Source organism: Pseudophryne corroboree, chromosome 9 (assembly GCF_028390025.1).
Source record: "Pseudophryne corroboree isolate aPseCor3 chromosome 9, aPseCor3.hap2, whole genome shotgun sequence".
Lineage (NCBI taxonomy): Eukaryota > Metazoa > Chordata > Amphibia > Anura > Myobatrachidae > Pseudophryne > Pseudophryne corroboree.
In genome coordinates this window covers 312,062,249-312,084,867 of record NC_086452.1, presented here as the reverse complement: position 1 = coordinate 312,084,867, position 22,619 = coordinate 312,062,249, and the positions used below count along the sequence as shown (strand labels likewise).

General features: G+C 45.2%; 1 protein-coding gene across 2 annotated transcripts in view; it reads left to right on the top strand.

Moving 5' to 3' along the window:
* Positions 1 to 324: 324 nt before the first annotated feature.
* Positions 325 to 22,619, top strand: part of LOC134958073 (40-kDa huntingtin-associated protein-like) — a 136,151-nt gene continuing 113,856 nt past the window's right edge. Inside the window, exons 1-3 of one of the 2 annotated variants that reach the window (XM_063940430.1) lie at positions 325 to 509; positions 4,476 to 4,522; positions 5,267 to 5,341. In XM_063940430.1, the coding sequence (XP_063796500.1) occupies positions 328 to 509; positions 4,476 to 4,522; positions 5,267 to 5,341 (304 nt within the window). In that variant the 5' untranslated portion in view covers positions 325 to 327. The remainder of the gene's footprint in view (positions 510 to 4,475; positions 4,523 to 5,266; positions 5,342 to 22,619) is intronic. The other variant, XM_063940431.1, reaches the window with a different exon arrangement.

Sequence of the window (22,619 nt, the reverse complement as noted above, 5' to 3'; positions counted from 1 at the left end):
AGGAAAAGGAGCATGGTCACGCCCACTTTAGCTGTGGCCACACCCCCTTTCGAATCTGTACCGATTTTTATGTGTAAAATGTTGGGCACTAACATCGCACCCAGATCACATTCAAATACAATGATTGATAAATGGCCCCTTAAAACTTGTGGTACTATAAATACAAATGCATATAAGACACGTTAGAGAACCAATAAAAAGTTGACTTATGTTTCTGATATCAGACTAAAAAGAGGGACTGAAGGGGTAGTGTGCAGAGACTGACTGGAAGCACCACACAGTGTGATCGTCTTGTAAGAACCAGCAGATGGCGCTAAAGCCATATAAATGTCCTCTACTAAGCATACGGAAAACGGAAGAGGAGTCTCCTGTGTCCCACGTTGGCCAACCGTAACATGGCGCTGCGCATCACAGGGTTCCCGGAAGTTACGAAGCTGTCACCGACTAAGGATGGCGACTGACGGGGATTTTCTGCTGCGTTACCGAGCCGTGTCCAATAAACTGAAGAAGTGAGACGCTGTATTAAGCCTGATATCCCAGCATTTTCCTTGATTTCTTTATTGCCCCATCATTCCCAGCAATCAGTGTTATTTAGGCATCGCTGCTTTCTTCTCCTTCCATACATTGTCTGATGAACATACTGCCATATACTATATACTTGTATTCATTCCCGGTGTGTGGCAGCCTGTCGATCTGTTCTGTGCCTCCACCTTATCTGCTGCATTGCGACTTATCCCTAGCATTCTCTCATACGGTTATCATTTCTGTCTAGAAGGTGTGACTATTGGTATACGTATCTGCTGCCATAGTATTTGTGGGAAGGTAGGTGCTCTGCTGTAAGCACCTGGACTTCCCACTACTGTCATTATACTGTTATGTAACAGGAAAAGCTTTCTGCAGCTTTCCTAACTTTTCTTGGCATACAGTATCCTCATCCATCTAGCCCGCCTTTCTTTGTTTGATAATATGCGCTTCTTATGCTGGCCATACACTTGTGCTATGCCCCACGACGCGACATTGCGGGCATCGCACTGGCCGCACCTGAACTGCCAAAGTGATTACCATGCGAAAGATCGCATGGTAATCACGTGATGGGCACGTCACTGCCGAGTGGGAGCGGGCCGCACATCGCAGTGCGATATATCTCATGTGGGCTTAAAACCACATGCGATTGCACTGCGATGCGAGAAATATTAAGTGCAGCACATAATATCTGAGATGCGATATTCGACCGGCGTGCCCGCGCATCGCGTCTCAAGGTACTAAAATGTGCATACAATCCTTCGATTTCTCTCACAGATGTGGTCGAAATCGAAGGCTAGTACCGATAATCTCACAAGTGTATGGGCACCATTATTCTTAATCTGTACTCAACATTATTTTGCAGTGGATCTAATGAGGGGTAGTTACTAACGTATCCAGTGTGTGTGGGATGCACATGTTATGTAATATATATATATATATATATATATATATATATATATATATATATATATATATATATATATATATATATATATATATATATTAGTATCTGAGGTTGAAAAAAGACAATTGTCCATCGAGTTTAACCTATTTGTGGTCTCCTATGCATGATGATTTGACTAAAATTTCTGACTGATGCTGCTGTCAGCCGTTGCATTTTATCCCTATTTATATTAACTATAATGCATGACTATGCACCATACCCCTGGATATCCTTATCCATTAGGAATTTATCTAACCCATTCTTAAAGGTGTTGACAGATTCCGCCATTACAACTCCCTCGGGCAGGGAATTCCAAACACGTATTGTTTTTACCGTGAAAAAGCCTTTACGCCGTATTGTGCGTTATCTCCTCTCCTCTAACCTGAGCGAGTGTCCACGAGTCCTCTGTGTTGATCTAACCAAAAACAGGTCCCGCGCAAGCTCTGTGTATTGTCCCCTTATTTATTTGTAGATGTTGATCATATCCCCTCTTAGTCTCCGCTTTTCCAATGTAAACATGCCTAGTCTTTCAAGCCTTTCCTTGTATTCCATCGTCTCCGTGCCCTTAATTAGTTTGGTCGCCCTCCTCTGTACCTTTTCTAGCTCCAGGATATCCTTTTTGTAGTACGGTGCCCAGAATTGTACACAGTATTCAAGGTGTGGCCTCACTAGTGATTTATATAACGGGAGTATAATACTCTCGTCCCTAGCATCAATACCCCGTTTTATGCATGCTAATATCTTATTAGCCTTCTTTGCTGCAGTCCTACTTTGGGTACTACTGCTTAGCTAGCTATCTATGAGGACACCTAAGTCCTTTTCCAGTACAGAATCCCCTAATTTTACCCCATTTAGTAGGTAGGTGTAATTTTTGTTCTTGTTACCACAGTGCATTACCTTACACTTGTCTGTGTTGAAGCGCATTCTCCATTTGGCTGCCCATGCTTCTAATTTAACTAAGTCGTTCTGAAGAGACTCGGCATCCTCCTCTGTATTTATAGCCTTACACAATTTGGTATCATCTGCAAAAATTGACACCATGCTCTCTAGACCTTCTGTTACATATATCATAATATGTAGGCGTTACATGGCCTAAATAAATATTGTTCATTTTCAGCAATGTTAGTAAATATTTATTTTATTTATTAACAGTTTCTTATATAGCGCAGCAAATTCCGAAACTGTTAATAAATAAAATAAATATTTACTAACATTGCTGAAAATGAGCAATATTTATTTTGGCCATGTAATGCCTACATATGTGGCACTGTACAAAGATTATTTAATCCTTCACATCTGTTACATTGGAGTAACGGTAAGTAAGTACCCACACATAACATGTGCATCCCACACACGCTGGATACGTTTTATGTATTACCAGTTATTTATATAGTGCACACATTCTGCAGCGCTTTACAGAGAATATTTGGCCATTCACATCAGTCCCTTCCCCAGTGGAGTTTACAATCTATATTCCCTGCCACATGTACACGCACACACATTCATGCTAGGGTAAATTTTTTGTTGGTAGCCAATTAACCTACCTGTATACTTTTGGAGTGTGGGAGGAAACCGGAGTACCCGGAGGAAACCCCCGCAAGCACGGGGAGATTATACAAACTCCACACAGCCATGGTGGGTATCGAACCCATGACTTCAGTGCTGTGAGGCAGTAATGCTAACCATTACACCGTCCGAGCTGCACATGTTTTATCTGTAGCAATAGACAAACAGATGTGTCCTAATACGTATTCGCTGCTGTCACGCCAAACAGCCCCACTCAGCGAGCCAGGCCTGTGAATCTGTACTAGCGTCAGGCATCTACGCTGCTGAAAATCCATCTTAGTTGCAATAGGATGCAAATAGGGTGCTCCGGTAAGCTACGCTGGTTAATATGATATTCAACACTTGTATATTTGTGTGTGTCGGAGTCTCTGAATATGAACAGCCCCTGCTTTTTTCCATTGAGCTTCATATACAGACTGTACACATATATACATGTGTCTCATATCAAATTCATCAGCACAGTCTCTGGCTTGTCCTCGTCACATTGCTTTGCTACTAAGACACATTTTTGGTAAAAAAAATTCCTGACAGCGCCAGCTGAGTTGTGCAGGACCTTTCGGCTCACTTGCGCCAGGCATCTCACACTGGCGTATTCAGGCTAGATGTATGAGGACACAGCTGTACCAATCTTTTTTTTAGACTATGCAGCCTTTTAGCGGTGGCCTATAGGCAGTGAACACTTTAGGACCAGAGCAATTCAGTATTGCGCTAAAAGGCATCTCTCCTTCAATCCCTATCACTAACCTCTTCTCCACTAATTACTAGCTGTGAAAGTTTGCACTATCATGCAATATAAGTGTGCACTGTGCATGCGTGATCTGAGTTCATGTATGCTACAGAATGGGCGACTGGTGCTTACCTCTTGACACTCCGGTCACCCTCCAGAATTCCTACCAGTAGGAAGGAGAAGACCGTCTGCTCTGAAAGGTGGGGGTGGGGGGAGATTAAGTCAGCAGATTGAGCCTTAATAATGAATGGGCCCATTACTTAGTACATGGTGAAACTGACCCATAAGGTTTAATGAATTGGCCCATAAGTGAGAATATTGGAGTACCTGCAAACATGGGGAGAACATTCAAAAAGCTAGGTTTGAAACCATGACACAAACAACTTGGTACACCATGAAGCCTATATTTAAGTAAATATGCAATAGCATACAGTCAAATATTTGCTAGTGGTTTAACTTCCACCTGCCTTATGAAAGCTACAGTCTGATTAGTTACTAATCATTTAGAGCAGTTTTGCAAGCAGTTGCAGTGTTACTGTATAATCTTCATTAACTTAATCATTCACACCTATGAGGTTCTATATACTGCCTCCCCTTTCCAATACAGTGATTCCACAGTGTTGTATGCTTGGAGTGTTATAGCTTTAAACTTGACATTGCTGTATCTTGATCTGTGAGTGGACTGTTTTCATTAGTCATTTTTTTAAATTCTAGGAGATTCCTTCGGAAACCGAATGTGGCTGAAGCTAGTGAACAGTTCGGTAAGCAGGTACTCTCTGTGTTTTTATATGATCACGTATAAAACAGGCTGTAATGGGGATATTTACAGTACATATCATTTTACACTACTGTAAATTATAAGAGTATTAGATGTCACATAAACATTCTCTGACCATATGAAAGAACAGGACTATAAGCAGAGTTCTCTTAAGTCAGTGGTTTCTGCTAATCAGTTTAGATCATAACAAAATTGAGTGATACTGTAGTAATGCATAACCATAATACTGGTGAGTCCCATTCTGGATTCCAGACAGGAAGACCCCCACTCTTAGTCCACCAGAGACCTTTTATGAGCTTCAGTTATCCCAGAGTGCAAGAGAATTCATGGATTTTTATATATATTAGAAAGTGCCACCTTGTCCTGTGTACAAAAAGAAGGTGGAGCTAAATAGTAATTTGTTGCACCTTTGGTGGTGCTGAATCGGCAGTAAAGTGCTGTGATAAGTATTGATCTTATTGTAACAGATCAATAACTGCATCCTTTCACCAGAGAAACCCTACCTCTAACCTAGTGGTCCAGTGTATTTTAGAGCAGAAACCTGGGAGCAGAAGTTCCACATACGCTGTAAATATTACTGATGGGGTATGCCCAAATGCAGTCAGACACGCTCCTTTCCTTTTCCACAACCCTGATTATGCTGTCTGTCTGTTTTATAACATGTTCCTGGATCCAGAGAGCCTCCTTCCTTCCATTATCTAATCCTCTGTCTGTAACTTCTCTGCAGTCTGCTCTCCACTTCATGACACTGCCTTTGCCACATGGAGCTCTGTCCTCCATGCCCAGTCACATAAATGGACAGGTAAATTGCTTCAATGAAATAGGGATTAAGACAATTAGTCTTTGTGCATTATATACCACACTGTATTCCCACCCCACAAAGTCCCAGCGAGTCTGCCCAATGTATTAAAGTAGCAATCATTTAAAAGGCAAAACCATTTTAGTTTTGACTTTAAGTGATGCTACTTCAAAACATCAGGCAGACTCACCAGAAACCCGCGATGCCTACAGGTTGCAGGCCATTACATTTACCCCTGGGCCTGATTCAGAGTTGCACACAAGTGGGCTGATCTGTGACCTCATTGCCTGTATATAGCTGTGGATTTCTGGCCGTATTCATAGTTGGCTGGTTCTGTGTAGCTGCACCAGCCCTTTATATCCGGTTGTGAGAGCAGACGTCATTCCTACCTTCAAGGATTTGCACCAGCCATATTGTGAGAGAGAGAGATCCATCTGAATTGCTGGATCTTTTCATACGCTCAACTCTGTATAGGCTGCAATTCTGTCTACGTACCCATGTCAAAATAAATGCTAAGTGTGAATGCCCTGTTGCCGTCTAATTATTTCAATTTATTCACAAGTGGAGATCTGGCTGTCTTCCATGATGATCTGAATACAGTAGCCTGCAGATCTGCAGAGATGCATATGTTTGCCTCTTGCAGCCTTTTGAGCAAGCACAGTTAAATTAAAAATACAAAAACCCAGATGCGACCACTTTGTTTGCGACTCTGAATCTGGCCAGTTGTTTCAGCCTTTTGAACATACATACTCTGCCAGTGTCCTTATACCAGCCTGTGCCAAATGTAGAATTAGCCCTGTTCACTCACATTTAGTATACCAGCCTATGCCACTCACAATATAATTTCTCTGTGAGACCTTACATAATTCAGCAGCCATGTGCAAACAGATTATTGTATCAAGCGCATCACCATATACCACAGTTACCCAATCTCTGCCATTACACTACAGATTTTAAGGATTTTCATGCTTGAGTGAAGGTGATTTAATTAGTACCTCAGTTAATTTGATTTAACTAGCTGAACTCCAGCATGACTATCCATAAAACCTTGACTGAAATGGCAGAGTTTGGGAAACTGCCATTCACATACCAGCCTGTTCCGCACACATATTTCTCTAACGTCCTAGTGGATGCTGGGGACTCCGTCAGGACCATGGGGAATAGCGGGCTCCGCAGGAGACAGGGCACATCTAAAAAGCTTTTTAGGTCACATGGTGTGTACTGGCTCCTCCCCCCATGACCCTCCTCCAAGCCTCAGTTAGGTTTTTGTGCCCGTCCGAGAAGGGTGCAAACTGGATGGCTCTCTTAAGGAGCTGTTTAGTAAAGTTTTTTTTAGGTTTCTAATCAGTGATTCCTGCTGGCGACAGGATCACTGCAACGAGGGACTTAGGGGAGAGACTTGCAACTCACCTGCGTGCAGGAGGATTGAAGTTTTAGGCTACTGGACACTGAGCTCCAGAGGGAGTCGGAACACAGGTCAGCCTGGGGTTCGTCCCGGAGCCGCGCCGCCGATCCCCCTTACAGACGCTGAAGAAAGACGGCGGAACGGAGGTCCGGAAACAGGCGGCAGAAGACTTCACAGTCTTCAGAGAGGTAGCGCACAGCACTGCAGCTGTGCGCCATTGTTGCTACACGGCTCACTGACACGGTCACGGAGGGTGCAGGGCGCTGCTGGGGGCGCCCTGGGCAGCAATATAAATACCTATTTGGCAAATAAATACATCACATATAGCCATTAAGGCTATATGTATGTATTTAACCCAGGCCAGTTTTCCTAATAACCGGGAGAAAAGCCCGCCGTGAAAGGGGCGGAGCTTATTCTCCTCAGCACTCAGCGCCATTTTCCTGACCAGCTCCGCTGGTGAGGAAGGCTCCCACTCTCCCCTGCACTACAGAAACAGGGTTAAAGAGAAGGGGGGCATAAATTGGCGATATAATTATATATTAAGAGCCCATATATAGAAACAACACCTTCTAGGGTTGTTATATACATTATGGCGCTTTTGGTGTGTGCTGGCAAACTCTCCCTCTGTCTCCCCAAAGGGCTAGTGGGTCCTGTCCTCTATCAGAGCATTCCCTGTATGTGTGTGCTGTAGGTCGGTACGTGTGTGTCGACATGTATGAGGAAAATGTTGGTGAGGAGACGGAGAAAATTGCCTGTAATGGTGATGTCACTCTCTAGGGAGTCGACACCAGAATGGATGGCTTACTTATGGAATTACGTGATAATGTCAACACGCTGCAAGCCGGTTGACGACATGAGACAGCCGGCGGACAAATTAGTATCGGTCCAGGCGTCTCAGACACCGTCAGGGGCTTGTAAAAACGCCCATTTACCTCAGTCGGTCGACAGACACTGACACGGACACTGACCCCAGTGTCGACGGTGAAGAAACAAACGTATTTTTCCTTTAGGGCCACAAGTTACATGTTAAGGGCAATGAAGGAGGTGTTACGTATTTCTGATACCACAAGTACCACAAATAAGGGTATTTTGTAGGGTGGGAATAAACTACTTGTAGTTTTGCCTGAATCAGATAAATTAAATGAAGTGTGTGATGATACGTGGGGTTCCTCCGACAGAAAGTTATGGGCGGTATACCCTTTTTCCCGCCAGTAGTAAGGGCGAGTTGGAAAACACACCTTAGGGTGGACAAGGCGCTCACACGCTTATAAAAAAACATGGCGTTACCGTTTCCAGATACGGCCGCCCTCAAGGAGCCAGCTGATAGGAAGCTGGAAAATATCATAACAGTATATACACACATACTGGTGTTATACTACGACCAGCAATCGCCTCAGCCTGGATGTGCAGCGCGGAGGGGGCTTGGTCGGATTTCCTGACTGAAAATTTTGATACCCTTGACAGGGACAGGATTTTATTGTCTATAGAGCATTTTAAGGATGCATTTCTATATATGTGTGATGCGCAGAGGCATATTTGCATTCTGGCATCAAGAGTAAATGTGATGTACATATCTGCCAGACGAAGACACGACAGTGGTCAGGTGAGGCAGATTCCAGACGGCATATGGAAGTATTGCCGTATAAAGGGGCGGTCCATTGGACCTGGTGGCCATGGCAACAGCTGAAAAATCCACCTTTTGTTACCCCGAGTCACATATTGGCAGAAAAGGACAGTCTTTTCAGTCTCAGTCCTTTCGTCCCCATACGGGCAGGCGGGCGAAGGCCAGTCATATCTGCCCAGGGGGAGAGGAAAGGGAAGAAGACTGCAGCAAGCAGCTCATTCCCAGGAACAGAAGCTCCTCACGGCTTCTGCCAAGTCCGCAGCATAACGCTGGGGCCGTACAAGCGGACTCAGGTGCGGTAGGGGGTCATCTCAAGAGTTTCAGCAACACTCGCAAGGGAACTCCGGGATCCTACATGTAATATCCCAGGTGTACATTGGAAATTCGAGACGTCTCCCCCTCACACAATTCACAGGCTGTATTCCCAGCAGGTGATAATCAAAGTACCCTTCTTACAACAAGGAAGGGGGTAGTATTCCACACTATATTGTGGTACTGAAGCCAACCGGCTCGGTGAGATCTGAAATATTTGAACACTTACATACAAGCGTTCAAATCAAGATGGAGTCACTCGGAGCAGTGATAGCGAACCAGGAAGAAGGGGACGATATGATGTCACTGGATATCAGGGACGTTTACCTACAGGTCCAAATTTGCCCTTCTCACCAAGGGTACTTCAGGTTCCTGGTACAGAACTGTCACTATCAGTTCAGACGCTGCCGTTTGGATTGTCCACGGCGCCCCGGGTCTTTACCAAGGTAATGGCCGGAATGAGGATTTTTCTTAAAAGAAACATGGACGCTTTCCTGATAAGGGCAAGGTCCAGAGAACAGTTGGAGGTCGGAGTAGCACTATCTTAAGTAGTTCTACGACAGCACGAGTGGATTCTAAATATTCCAAAATCGCAGCTTTTTCCGACGACACGTCTACTGTTCCTAGGGAAGATTCTGGACACAGTCCAGAAAAACGTGTTTCTCCCAGTGGAGAAAACCAGGGAGTTATCCGAGCTAATCGGGATCCTCCTAAAACCAGGAAAAGTGTCAGTGCATCATTGCACAAGAGTCCTGGTAAAAATGGTGGCTTATTACGAAGCAATTCCATTCGGCAGATTTCCCGCAAGAACTCTTCAGTGGGATCTGCTGGACAAATGGTCCGGATCGCATCCTCAGATGCATCAGCGGATAACCCTATATCCAAGGAAAAGGGTGTCTCTCCTGTGGTGATTACAGAGTGCTCATCTTCTAGAGGGCCGCAGATTCGGCATTCAGGATTGGATGCCGGTGACCACGGAGGCCAGCCTGAGAGGCTGGGGAACAGTCACACAGGGAAAAAATTTCCAGGGAAGTGTGATTAAGTCTGGAGAATTCTCTCCGCATAAATAAGCTTAGAGCAAATTTATAATGCTCTAAACTTAGCTAGACCTCTGCTTCAAGGTCAGCCGGTATTGATCCAGTGGGATAACATCACGGCAGTCGCCCACGTAAACAGAAGGGCGGCACAAGAAGCAGGAGGGCAGTGAAAACTGCAAGGATTTTTCGCTAGGCGGAAAATCATGTGATAGCACTGTCAGCAGTGTTCTTTCCGGGAGTGGACGACTGGGAAGCAGACTTCCTCAGCAGGCATGACCTCCACCCGGGAGAGTGGAAACTTCATAGGGAAGTTTTTCAACATGATTGTGGACCGTTGGCAAAGACCAAAGGTGGACATGATGGCGTCCCGCCCGAACAAAAAACGGGACAGGTATTCCGCCAGGTCATGAGACCTTCAGGCGATAGCTGTGGATGTTCTGGTAACACCGTGGGTGTACCAGTCTGTGTATGTGTTCCCTCCTCTGTTTCTCATAACCAGGGTATTGAGAATTATAAGACATAGAGGAGTATGAACTATACTAGTGGCTCCGGATTGGCCAAGAGGGACTTGGTACCCGGAACTTCAAGAAATGCTCACAGAGGACTAAGGGCCTGGGGAGCTAAGAAGGGACTTGATTCAGCAAGTACCATGTCTATTCCAAGACTTACCGCGGCTGCGTTTGACGGCATGGCGGTTGAATGCCGGATCCTGAGGGGAAAAGGCATTCCATAAGAGGTCATACCTACCTTGGTCAAAGCCAGGAAGGAGGTGACCGCACAACGTCATCACCACATGTGGTGAAAATATGTTGCGTGGGTGAGGCCAGGAAGGCTCCACGACGGAAATTCAACTAGGTCGATTTCTACACTTCCTGAAAACATGAGTGTTTTGGACCTCAAATTGGGGTTCATTAACATTTAAATTTCGGCCCTGTAGATTTTCTTCCAGAAAGAATTGACTTCAGTTCCTGAAGTCCAGATTGTAAAGGATGTATTGCATATACAGCTTTTTTGTGCCCCTAGGGGCACCGTGAGATCTCAACATAGTGTTGGGATTTCTTAAAATCATATTGGTTTGAACCGCTCAAATCTGTGGATTTGAAATATCTCACATGGAAAGTGACCATGCTGTTGACAAATATCTCACATGGGAAGTGACCATGTTGTTAGCCCTGGCCTCGGCCAGGCGATTGTCAGAATGGGCGGCTTTGTCTTACAAAAGCCCATATTAAAATTTTCCATTTGAACAGGACAGAACTGGGACTCGTCTCCAGTTTCTTCATAAAGGGGTGTCAGCGTTTTCACCTGAAACAACCTCTTGTGGTGCCTGCGGCTACTAGGGACTTGGAGGACTCCAAGTTACTAGACGTGGTCAGGGCCCTAAAAAATATATATATATATATATATATATATATATATATATATATATATATATATATATATATATATATATATAGTTAGGACGGCTGGAGTCAGAAAGTCTGACTTGCTGTTTATACTGTATACACCCAACAAGCTGGGTGCTCATGCTTCTAAGCAGTCTATTGCACGCTGGATTTGTAGTACAATTCAGCTTGCACATTCTGTGGCAGGCCTGCCACAGACGAAATATGTAGATGCCCATTCCACAAGGAAGGTGGGCTCATCCTGGGCGGCTGCCCGAGGAGTCTCGGCATTACAACTTTGCCGAGCAGCTACGTAGTCAGGGGAGAACACGTTTGTAAAATTTTACAAATTTTGATACTCTGGCTAAGGAGGACCTGGAGTTCTCTCATTCGGTGCTGCAGAGTCATCCGCACTCTCCCGCCCGTTTGGGAGCTTTGGTATAATCCCCATGGTCCTGACGGAGTCCCCAGCATCCACTAGGACGTTAGAGAAAATAAGAATTTACTTACCGATAATTCTATTTCTCGTAGTCCGTAGTGGATGCTGGGCGCCCATCCCAAGTGCGGATTGTCTGCAATGCTTGTACATAGTTATTGTTACAAAAATCGGGTTATTACTATTGTTGTGAGCCATCTTTTCGGAGGCTACTTCGTTTTGTTATCATACTGTTAACTGGGTTCAGATCACAAGTTGTACGGTGTGATTGGTGTGGCTGGTATGAGTCTTACCCGGGATTCAAGATCCTTCCTTATTGTGTACGCTCGTCCGGGCACAGTACCTAACTGAGGCTTGGAGGAGGGTCATGGGGGGAGGAGCCAGTACACACCATGTGACCTAAAAAGCTTTTTAGATGTGCCCTGTCTCCTGCGGAGCCCGCTATACCCCATGGTCCTGACGGAGTCCCCAGCATCCACTACGGACTACGAGAAATAGAATTATCGGTAAGTAAATTCTTATTTATACCATCTATATGTGCAGGGGAGGTAATTCAGATCTGATCGCTGGGCTGCTAATTTTGCTGTCCTGCGATCCGATAGTTGCCGCCTCCAGGGGGAGTGTAAATTCGCTGTGCAAGTGTGCGATCCCATGTGTAGCTGAGCTGCGAAAATCCACTTTGTACAGTCTGTGCGCAGCCCAGGACTTACTCTTCCAGTGCGGTGAGAACAAGCTGATCATGGCCGAAGCTGACGTCAGACACCCTCCCTGAAAACGCTTGGTAACGCCTGCGTTTTTCTGGACACTCCCTGTAAATGGTCAGTTGCCACCCACATATGGCCTCTCCCTGTCAATCTTTCAAACGCCTGTGCAATCGCATCCCATCGATGCCCGTTGTTGTCTGACGTGCGTACGCATTGCGGTGCATACGCAGTTAGTGCAAAAACGCACAGCAGCGATGAGATCTGAATTACCCCCAGAGTTTATTGTACCAGCTTGTGCCCATTGTTTGCTAGTTTCTTTTCCTAAAACATATACAGCCATATGTCTCCAAAGTGTCAAATACCACAGCAAAAACTTGGCCCATTTAAAATTGTTTCATTCCATATTGACCTCCCAGATACAGCGTTCTGTCACATTTCTACCCAGAAACCCGGTTATCACAAGTTACTGAATATACAAATATGGCTCTGGCTGCTGTAACAGTACCGCATTGCTGAACACTGTGCAGGAAAGATAGTAAAAATGTGGTTTTGGCTGATGTACAAAAGATTATTCTGTCAGCAGCTCACATCAGGAACTGATGTGTGAGAAAGCAATCTAGATAGATGCATATTTTATAAGGAAGATGTTCTGGTCTTCAGGATGCCTTCTTTAGCCTATATAGCTACTGGGATTTGTCCAGTCCTGGATTACAGTTATACTGTGTACAACGCTGCTGGACTCTATACATTTTTATATATCCTACCATTATAATACATTCCACGAAACCCTACATAATATACAGTATAATTATAGTATACATCCACGGCTGCACTTAAACCTGTACACACACACACCACTAAACACTCCTACTCTGTACCTAATAGTATTACAGTTATGTCAGACACTGTTTTTTTATTCAAACATCTACGTATTAAACTTTTATCTCTGTTGCCTCAAATACTGAACAGCTCCCCTTCCATCAACAGTTAACCTTATTTAATTGTCATGGTTTGTCGTTGACCCTTACAAAGTATCAGTATACTGTTTTCCTATTTAAAATGCAATGGTAGTACTACTGTATATAAATGTATAAATCTAAAATCCCCTTCGATGAGCCCATTAATCACCTAAACTGTTACGTCATAGGTAATGTCTATTGATTGTAAGCTTGTGAACAGCACCCTCTACGCCTTTGAGTGTCTGTTATTACCCAGGTTCTTGTTTGCTGCTTTGTTCCCATTGTAAAGCGCAACTTAATATGCAGGCGCTTTATAAATAAATGTTAATAATGTGATAGGCAGTGGCCAGGTCACTGTTACTGACCTGGTAAAAAAAGAACAATAGAGCATTACATTACTAATCTATGATTAGTCCGTTATCCTGTAAAATAAGAATGAAACACGTTTGTTATTTGTACAACTTGTTGTGCTTTCTTAATGGCAGCATATTCACTTTCATCTGTTAGACAAGGAACCAAGAGAGAACAGCGATTCTTGTATAATATGTCCAAAGAACGAAACTGACACTCATCACCAGGGCCGTAACTATCGTTTGGCCCGGGATGACTTTCAGCTGAGGAGCTGGTCAAGGGAGGCACCACCCAGTTCAGCCACCCACAGATTTTATCCCTTGGTGGGCTCACAGGTGTTTGACTCTGTGGAAGGCTCTGATCAAATTACCACAGTCTTTTGCTTTGCTCAGGGATCCATTATGGAGCCCTCATGATGTTGTGGCCTAGAAGTACAGTGCGCGTGACATCGTGATATTGCAGCGTAGCTAAGTAGAAGTTTTAGGACCTGATTCATGTTTGCAAGTAACTTCGTGTCTGGCACAAACCATGTTGCCATGCAAAGGGAGCAAATACATTTATATTCTGTGCAGGGTAAATACTGGCTGCCTTTTTATGTAGCCCTCAAATGTTAGACAGCTTTATTTTTACACTGCAATTTAGATTTCATTTCAAACACACCCCACCCAAATCTAACTCTCTGCACATGTTACATCTGCCCCACCTGCAGTGCAACATGGTTTTGTCCAGTTACTTCCTTTTCTGCAGTGGGGTACACTGTGTTCCACAGGGAATACATTGGGGTGTAGAGATGGATCTTGATCCAGAGGCACCAACAGGCTAAAGCTTTAGAGTGTCCCAGAATGCATTGCGGTGCCTCCTCTATAACCCCACTTCCAGGCACTGTGAGGTCAGTTTTAGAGTTGGTGCCTGCCTGAAGCAGGTCGCTTAACAGGGAGCCCTGAAAAGTCCTTCTAGAAGACTTCAAGGGCTGCAGCACTTCATATGTCAGTTTGACATACTGTGCTATGGCTCCATCACCTCCCTAGCAGCATTGCATACTCCTGCTGGCTCTGTTGCTGAGTACTTGTGGTGGAGACGCTCTGGTTCCTAGGCACACCACCGCAGACGCCCCCCAGGATCACGTGGCTGCTACTAAGGGAAGATGTAAGAGGGTGTCCCAGGCAGGACCCGCCATTAAATCGTGTTCCGGAAGCGGTTTTAGGAGAAACCGCAATGCTGGCATGGACACTGTGACAGAGCAGGGACCCCGCTATATCCACCAGGGCATGAGAGCACAGGCCGGATAGTAAAATATCCTGTTTAATAAGGCTCCACAGTAGCATAGGGGATAAGGCGCTTGACCTGTAGCCCCTCCCCCAGCTCTGGGCACCATCTACTGCTGGTGTTCCCGCCTTGGAGCTGCCTCACACTCTTCCTCACTCCCTGACTTAGACTATGGGCGCCATCTTCTCACAGTAGCTGCGACTGGTCTCCGGCACTGCAGGGCAAGGTCTCCTGTAAATTCGCATGTACATCATTGCTGTGATTTTACAGACACTTAAGTATTCTACGTGTCATTTTAAGACCGCATTAGTTAAGAACAAGTGCACCTCTACCAGAATATATTGTACGAGTATTCTGATATACACATCTGGTCTTGGACTGCGCACTGTTTTATTTATTTATTTATTTATTTATATATATATATATATATATATATATATATATATATATATTCTATCAAACCTAATTGAACATTAAGTGCTTTATCATACTCACCTGCTCAGCGTCGTGCCCGCCCGTCCATTGCCGGCTTCTACTTCCGCGTCGCGGCTTGCTGGCGTCCGGGCGCGGCTAGCTGCGCCTCCATCACTATGGAAACAGCCCCCAACAAGCTGGATCACCCGGGGCTTGCTGCGCCGCCTACCACTCTCCGGCGTCCAATACCGCTTCCGCATCAGCGGCCCTTGACGTAGCTGCACTCTGTGTAGCAGGGATGTTACCATGGCAACAACTGTCAATCTTGGACAGGAGTTGCCACAAACGTGCTTTCTGCAAAACAGGAAAAGGCAACAACAATAAAAACATTACTTAGTGAAAAACACATACATAAATACAATACATATTAAAAAACTAGAACGCCTGGTTACCTTCTATTAGCTATACTTAACTATTAGAGAATACTTATTATATATTGCAAGGGCTGGTTTAATCTATAGCTTCAAGTAAATTCAAATACATTAATAATATTGTTAACATTGTGATCTAAACTTCCCTTGAGGGAATGCTCATGGGCCCTGGTCATTAAAGGCTAAAGGAAACATTGTAGTCCCAAATTTTCATTTAAACCCCCTACACGGAGTGCAGCTACGTCAAGGGCAGCTGATGCGGAAGCGGTATTGGACGCCGGAGAGTGGTAGGCGGCGCAGCAAGCCCCGGGTGATCCAGCTTGTTGGGGGCTGTTTCCATAGGGACGGAGGCGCGGCTAGCCGCGCCCGGACGTCAGCAAGCCGCGACGCGGAAGTAGAAGCTGGCAAGGGACGTGCGGGCACGACGCAGCAGGTGAGTATGATAAAACACTTAATGTTCAATTAGGTTTGGTGTGTATATATATATATATATATATATATATATATATATATATATATATATATATATATATATATATATATATATATATATATATATATAATGTGTTTGTTACAGACTGCTTCACTTGTGTTTGGCCCTGAGGACGGGGTCTAACCCCGAAACATGTCGGCTTCACGGCACCAATAAATGGATTTTTCTTCATTTTGAAATTAAGCCTGACGAGTGCCGCTGTTCTTCTCTTGCACTACATTTGTGACTTAACATCACCTGGATGGCACCGCAGCAATTGATTTAAGGGGCTATAGGAGTGCCGGGCCCGCGATATATATATATATATATATATATATATATATATATATATATATATATATATATATATATATATATATATATATATATATATATATATATATATATATATATATAGAAATATATATATATATATATATATATATATATAGAAATATATATATATATATATATATATATATATATATATATATATATATATTTCTCTAACGTCCTAAGTGGATGCTGGGGACTCCGTCAGGACCATGGGGGTTTAGCGGCTCCGCAGGAGACAGGGCACAATAATAATAGCTTTAGGATCAGGTGGTGTGCACTGGCTCCTCCCCCTATGACCCTCCTCCAAGCCTCAGTTAGATTTTTGTGCCCGGCCGAGAAGGGTGCAATCTAGGTGGCTCTCCTGAGCTGCTTAGAATAAAAGTTTAAGTTAGGTTTTTTATTTTCAGTGAGTCCTGCTGGCAACAGGCTCACTGCTACGAGGGACTTAGGGGAGAGAAGTAAACTCACCTGCGTGCAGGATGGATTTGCTTCTTAGGCTACTGGACACCATTAGCTCCAGAGGGAGTCGGAACACAGGTCTCACCCTGGGGTTCGTCCCGGAGCCGTGCCGCCGACCCCCCTTGCAGATGCCGAAGTTGAAGAGGTCCAGAAGTCCAGAAACAGGCGGCAGAAGACTTTCAGTCTTCATAAGGTAGCGCACAGCACTGCAGCTGTGCGCCATTGTTGTCAGCACACTTCATACCAGCGGTCACTGAGGGTGCAGGGCGCTGGGGGGGGCGCCCTGGGCAGCAATGTATTATACCTTTTTTATGGCTAAAATACATCACATATAGCCCTTGAGGCTATATGGATGTATTTAACCCCTGCCAGATCTCACAAACTCCGGGAGAAGAGCCCGCCGTTTTAGGGGGCGGGGCCTATTCTCCTCAGCACACGGCGCCATTTTCCTGCTCAGCTCTGCTGTGAGGAAGGCTCCCAGGCTCTCCCCTGCACTGCACTACAGAAACAGGGTTAAAACAGAGAGGGGGGGCACTTATTTGGCGATATGATTACATATGTGAAAATGCTATAAGGGAAAACACTTGTATAAGGGGTTGTCCCTGTATAATTATAGCGTTTTTGGTGTGTGCTGGCAAACTCTCCCTCTGTCTCCCCAAAGGGCTAGTGGGGTCCTGTCCTCTATCAGAGCATTCCCTGTGTGTGTGCTGTGTGTCGGTACGTGTGTGTCGACATGTAGGAGGACGATGTTGGTGAGGAGGCGGAGCAAATTGCCTGTATTGGTGATGTCACTCTCTAGGGAGTCGACACCGGAATGGATGGCTTATTTAGGAATTACGTGATAATGTCAACACGATGCAAGGTCGGTTGACGACATGAGACGGCCGGCAAACAAATTAGTACCTGTCCAGGCGTCTCAGACACCGTCAGGGGCTTGTAAAAACGCCCATTTACCTCAGTTGGTCGACACAGACACGGACACTGACTTCAGTGTCGACGGTGAAGAAACAAACGTATTTTCCTTTAGGGCCACACGTTACATGTTAAGGGCAATGAAGGAGGTGTTACATATTTCTGATACTACAAGTACCACAAATAAGGGTATTATGTAGGGTGGGAATAATCTACTTGTAGTTTTTCCTGAATCGGATAAATTAAAGTGTGTGATGATACGTGGGTTTCCTCAGATAGAAAATTATTGGAGGTATACCCTTTCCCGCCAGAAGTGAGGGCGAGTTGGGAAACACACCTTAGGGTGGATAAGGCGCTCACACGCTTATAAAAACAAGTGGCGTTACCGTCTCCAGATATGGCCGCCCTCAAGGAGCCAGCTGATAGGAAGCTGAAAAATATCCTAAAAAGTATATACACACATACTGGTGTTATACTACGACCAGCAATCGCCTCAGCCTGGATGTGCAGCGCTGGGGGGGCTTGGTCGGATTTCCTGACTGAAAATATTGATACCCTTGACAGGAACAATATTTTATTGACTATAGAGCATTTTAAGGATGCATTTCTATATATGCGAGATGCGCAGAGGGATATTTGCATTCTGGCATCAAGAGTAGATGTGATGTCCATATCTGCCAGACGATGTTTATAGACACGACAGTGGTCAGGTGATGCAGATTCCAGACGGCACATGGAAGTATTGCCGTATAAAGGGGCGGTCCATCGGACCTGGTGGCCATGGCAACAGCTGGAAAATCCACTTTTGTTACCCCAAGTCACATCTCAGCAGAAAAGGACACAGTCTTTTCAGTCTCAGTCCTTTCGTACCCATAAAGGCAGGCGGGCAAAAGGCCAGTCATATCTGCCCAGGGTTAGAGGAAAGGGAAGAAGACTGCAGCAGGCAGCCCATTCCCAGGAACAGAAGTCCTCCACAGCTTCTGCCAAGTCCGCAGCATGACGCTGGGGCCATACAAGCAGACTCAGGTGCGGTGGGGGGTCATCTCAAGAGTTTCAGCACGCAGTGGGCTCACTCGCAAGTGGACTCCTGGATCCTACACGTAGTATCCCAGGTGTACATTGGAAATTCGAGACGTCTTCCCCTCACAAGTTCCTGAAGTCTGCTTTACCAACGTCTCCCTCCGACAGGGAGGCAGTATTGGGAAAAAATTCACAGGCTGTATTCCCAGCAGGTGATAATCAAAGTACCCCTCCTACAACAAGGGAAGGGGTATTATTCCACACTATATTGTGGTACTAAAGCCAAACGGCTCGGTGAGATTTAAAAGATTTGAACAATTACATACAAGGGTTCAAATCAAGATGGAGTCACTCAGAGCAGTGATAGCGAACCAGGACGATATGGTGTCACTGGATATCAGGGACGCTTACCTACATGTCCAAATTTTGCCCTTCTCACCAAGGGTATCTCAGGTTCGTGGTACAGAACTGTCACTATCAGTTCAAACGCTGCCGTTTGGATGGTCCACGGCACCCCGGGTCTTTACCATGGTAATGGCCGAAATGATGATTCTTCCTAAAAGAAATATGGACGCTTTCCTGATAAGGGCAAGGTCCAGAGAACAGTTGGCGGTCGGAGTAGCACTATCTCAAGTAGTTCTACGACAGCACGAGTGGTTTCTAAATATTCCAAAATCGCAGCTTTTCCGACGACACGTCTAATGTTCCTAGGAATGATTCTGGACACAGTCCAGAAAAGGATGTTTTCTCCCGGAGAAGAAGGCCAGGGAGTTATCCGAGCTAGTCAGGAACCTCCTAAAACCAGGAAAAGTATCAGTGCATCATTGCACAAGGGTCCTGTGAAAAATGGTGGTTTCTTACAAAGCGATCCCATTCGGTAGATTTCACGCAAGAACCTTTCAGTGGAATCTGCTGGGAAAATGGTCCGGATCGCATCTTCAGATGCATCAGCGGATAACCCTGTCTCCAAGGACAAGGGTGTTTTCTTCTGCGGTGGCTGCAGAGTGCTCATCTATGAAAGGGCCGCAGATTCGACATTCAGGACTGGGTCCTGGTGACCACGGATGCCAGCCTGAGTGGCTGGGGAGCAGTCACACAAGGAAAAAATTTCCAGGGAGTGTGATCAAGTCTGGAGACTTCTCTCCACATAAATATACTGGAGCTAAGGGCAATTTACAAGGCTCTAAGCTTAGCAAGACCTCTGCTTCAAGGTCAGCCGGTATTGATCCAGTGGGACAACATCACGGCAGTCGCCCACGTAAACAGACAGGGCGGCACATGAAGCAGGAGGGAAATGGCAGAAACTGCAAGGATTCTTCGCTGGGCGAAAAATCATGTGATAACACTCTCAGCAGTGTTAATTCCGGGAGTGGAAAACTGGGAAGCAGACTTCCTCAGCAGGCATAACCTCCACCCGGGAGAGTGGGGACTTCAGCGGGAAGTCTTCCACATGATTGTAAACCGTTGGGAAAAACCAAAGGTGGACATGATGGCGTCCCGCCTGAACAAAAAACTAGACAGATATTGCGCCAGGTCAAGGGACCCTCAGGCAATAGCGGTGGACGCTCTGGTAACACTGTGGGTGTACCAGTCAGGGTATGTGTTCCCTCCTATGCATCTCATACCAAAAGTACTGAGAATCATAAGAAGGAGATGAGTAAGAACGATACTCGTGGTTCCGGATGGGTCAAGAAGGACTTGGTACCCGGAACTTCAAGAGATGCTCACGGAAGAACCGTGGCCTCTACCTTTAAGAGAGGACCTGCTCCAGCAGGGGCCTTGTCTGTTCCAAGACTTACCGCGGCTGCGTTTGACGGCATGGCAGTTGAACGCCGGATCCTGAAAGGGCATTCCAGATGAAGTCATCCCTACCCTGGTCGAAGCCAGGAAGGATGTAATCGCAAAACATTTTCACCGCATTGGGCGAAAATATGTTGCGTGGTGTGAGGCCAAGAAGGTCCCTACAGAGGAATTCCAACTGGGTCGTTTCCTACATTTCCTGAAAACAGGACTGTCTATGGGCCTAAAATTAGGGTCCATTAAGGTTCAAATTTCGACCCTGTCGAATTTCTTCCAGAAAGAACTGGCTTCAGTGCCTGATGTTCAGACGTTTGTAAAAGGGGTACTGCATATACAGCCTCCTTTTGTGCCCCCAGTGGCACCTTGGGATCTCAATGTTGTTTTGAGTTTCCTAAAGTCACATTGGTTGGATCCACTCACCACTGTGGAATTAAAATATTTCACATGGAAGGTGAAGATTCTATTAGCCCTGGCTTCAGCCAGGCGTGTGTCAGAATGGGCGGCTTTATCATATAAAAGCCCTTACTTAATTTTTTATTCTGACAGGGCAGAATTGAGGACTCGTCCTCAATTTCTCCTTAAGGTGTTTTTCTGTTTTTCACATGAACCAACCTATTGTGGTACCTGCGGTTACTAGGGACTTGGAGGACTCCAAGTTACTTGACGTTGTCAGGGCCCTGAAAATATATGTTTCCAGGACGACTGGAGTCAGAAAATCTGACTCGCTGTTTAGCCTGTATGCACCCAACAAGATGGGTGTTCCTGCTTCTAAGCAGACGATTGCTCGCTGGATTTGTAGTACAATTCAGCTTGCACATTCTGTGGCAGGCTTGCCACAGCCAAAATCAGTAAAAGCCCATTCCACAAGGAAGTGGGCTCATCTTGGGCGGCTGCCCGAGGGGTCTCGGCTTTACAACTTTGCCGAGCTGCTACTTGGTCAGGGGCACACCCTGACTGAGGAGGACCTGGAGTTCTCTCATTCGGTGCTGCAGAGTCATCCGCACTCTCCCGCCCGTTTGGGAGCTTTGGTATAATCCCCATGGTCCTGACGGAGTCCCCAGCATCCACTTAGGACGTTAGAGAAAATAAGAATTTACTTACCGATAATTCTATTTCTCGTAGTCCGTAGTGGATGCTGGGCGCCCATCCCAAGTGCGGATTGTCTGCAATACTTGTACATAGTTATTGTTACAAAAATCGGGTTATTCTTGTTGTGAGCCATCTTTTCAGAGGCTCCTTCGTTGTTATCATACTGTTAACTGGGTTCAGATCACAGGTTGTACGGTGTGATTGGTGTGGCTGGTATGAGTCTTACCCGGGATTCAATATCCTTCCTTATTATGCACGCTCGTCCGGGCACAGTATCCTAACTGAGGCTTGGAGGAGGGTCATAGGGGGAGGAGCCAGTGCACACCACCTGATCCTAAAGCTTTTATTATTGTGCCCTGTCTCCTGCGGAGCCGCTAAACCCCCATGGTCCTGACGGAGTCCCCAGCATCCACTACGGACTACGAGAAATAGAATTATCGGTAAGTAAATTCTTATTATATATATATATATATATATATATATATATATATATATATATATATATATATATATATATATATATATATCACGCACACACGTCCATAAATATTGGGACATCGACACAATTCCCATACTTTGGGCTCTATACACCACCACAATGGATTTGAAATGAAACAAACAAGATGTGCTTCAACTGTAGACTTTCCGCTTTAATTTGAGGGTATTTGCATCCAAATCAGGTGAACGGTGTAGGAATTACAACGGTTTCTATAGTTCCAAGTTTAGTATGCTTCCACGTTTAGTACTTCCAGACTTCTGGCCTTTTTGCAACAGTGCCTGGATTTAGGACTTCGTCTGGCCTCCCTCAAGGTTCACATATCTGCCTTGTTGGTATGGTTTCAGAGAAAAATTGCGTCTATACCTGACGT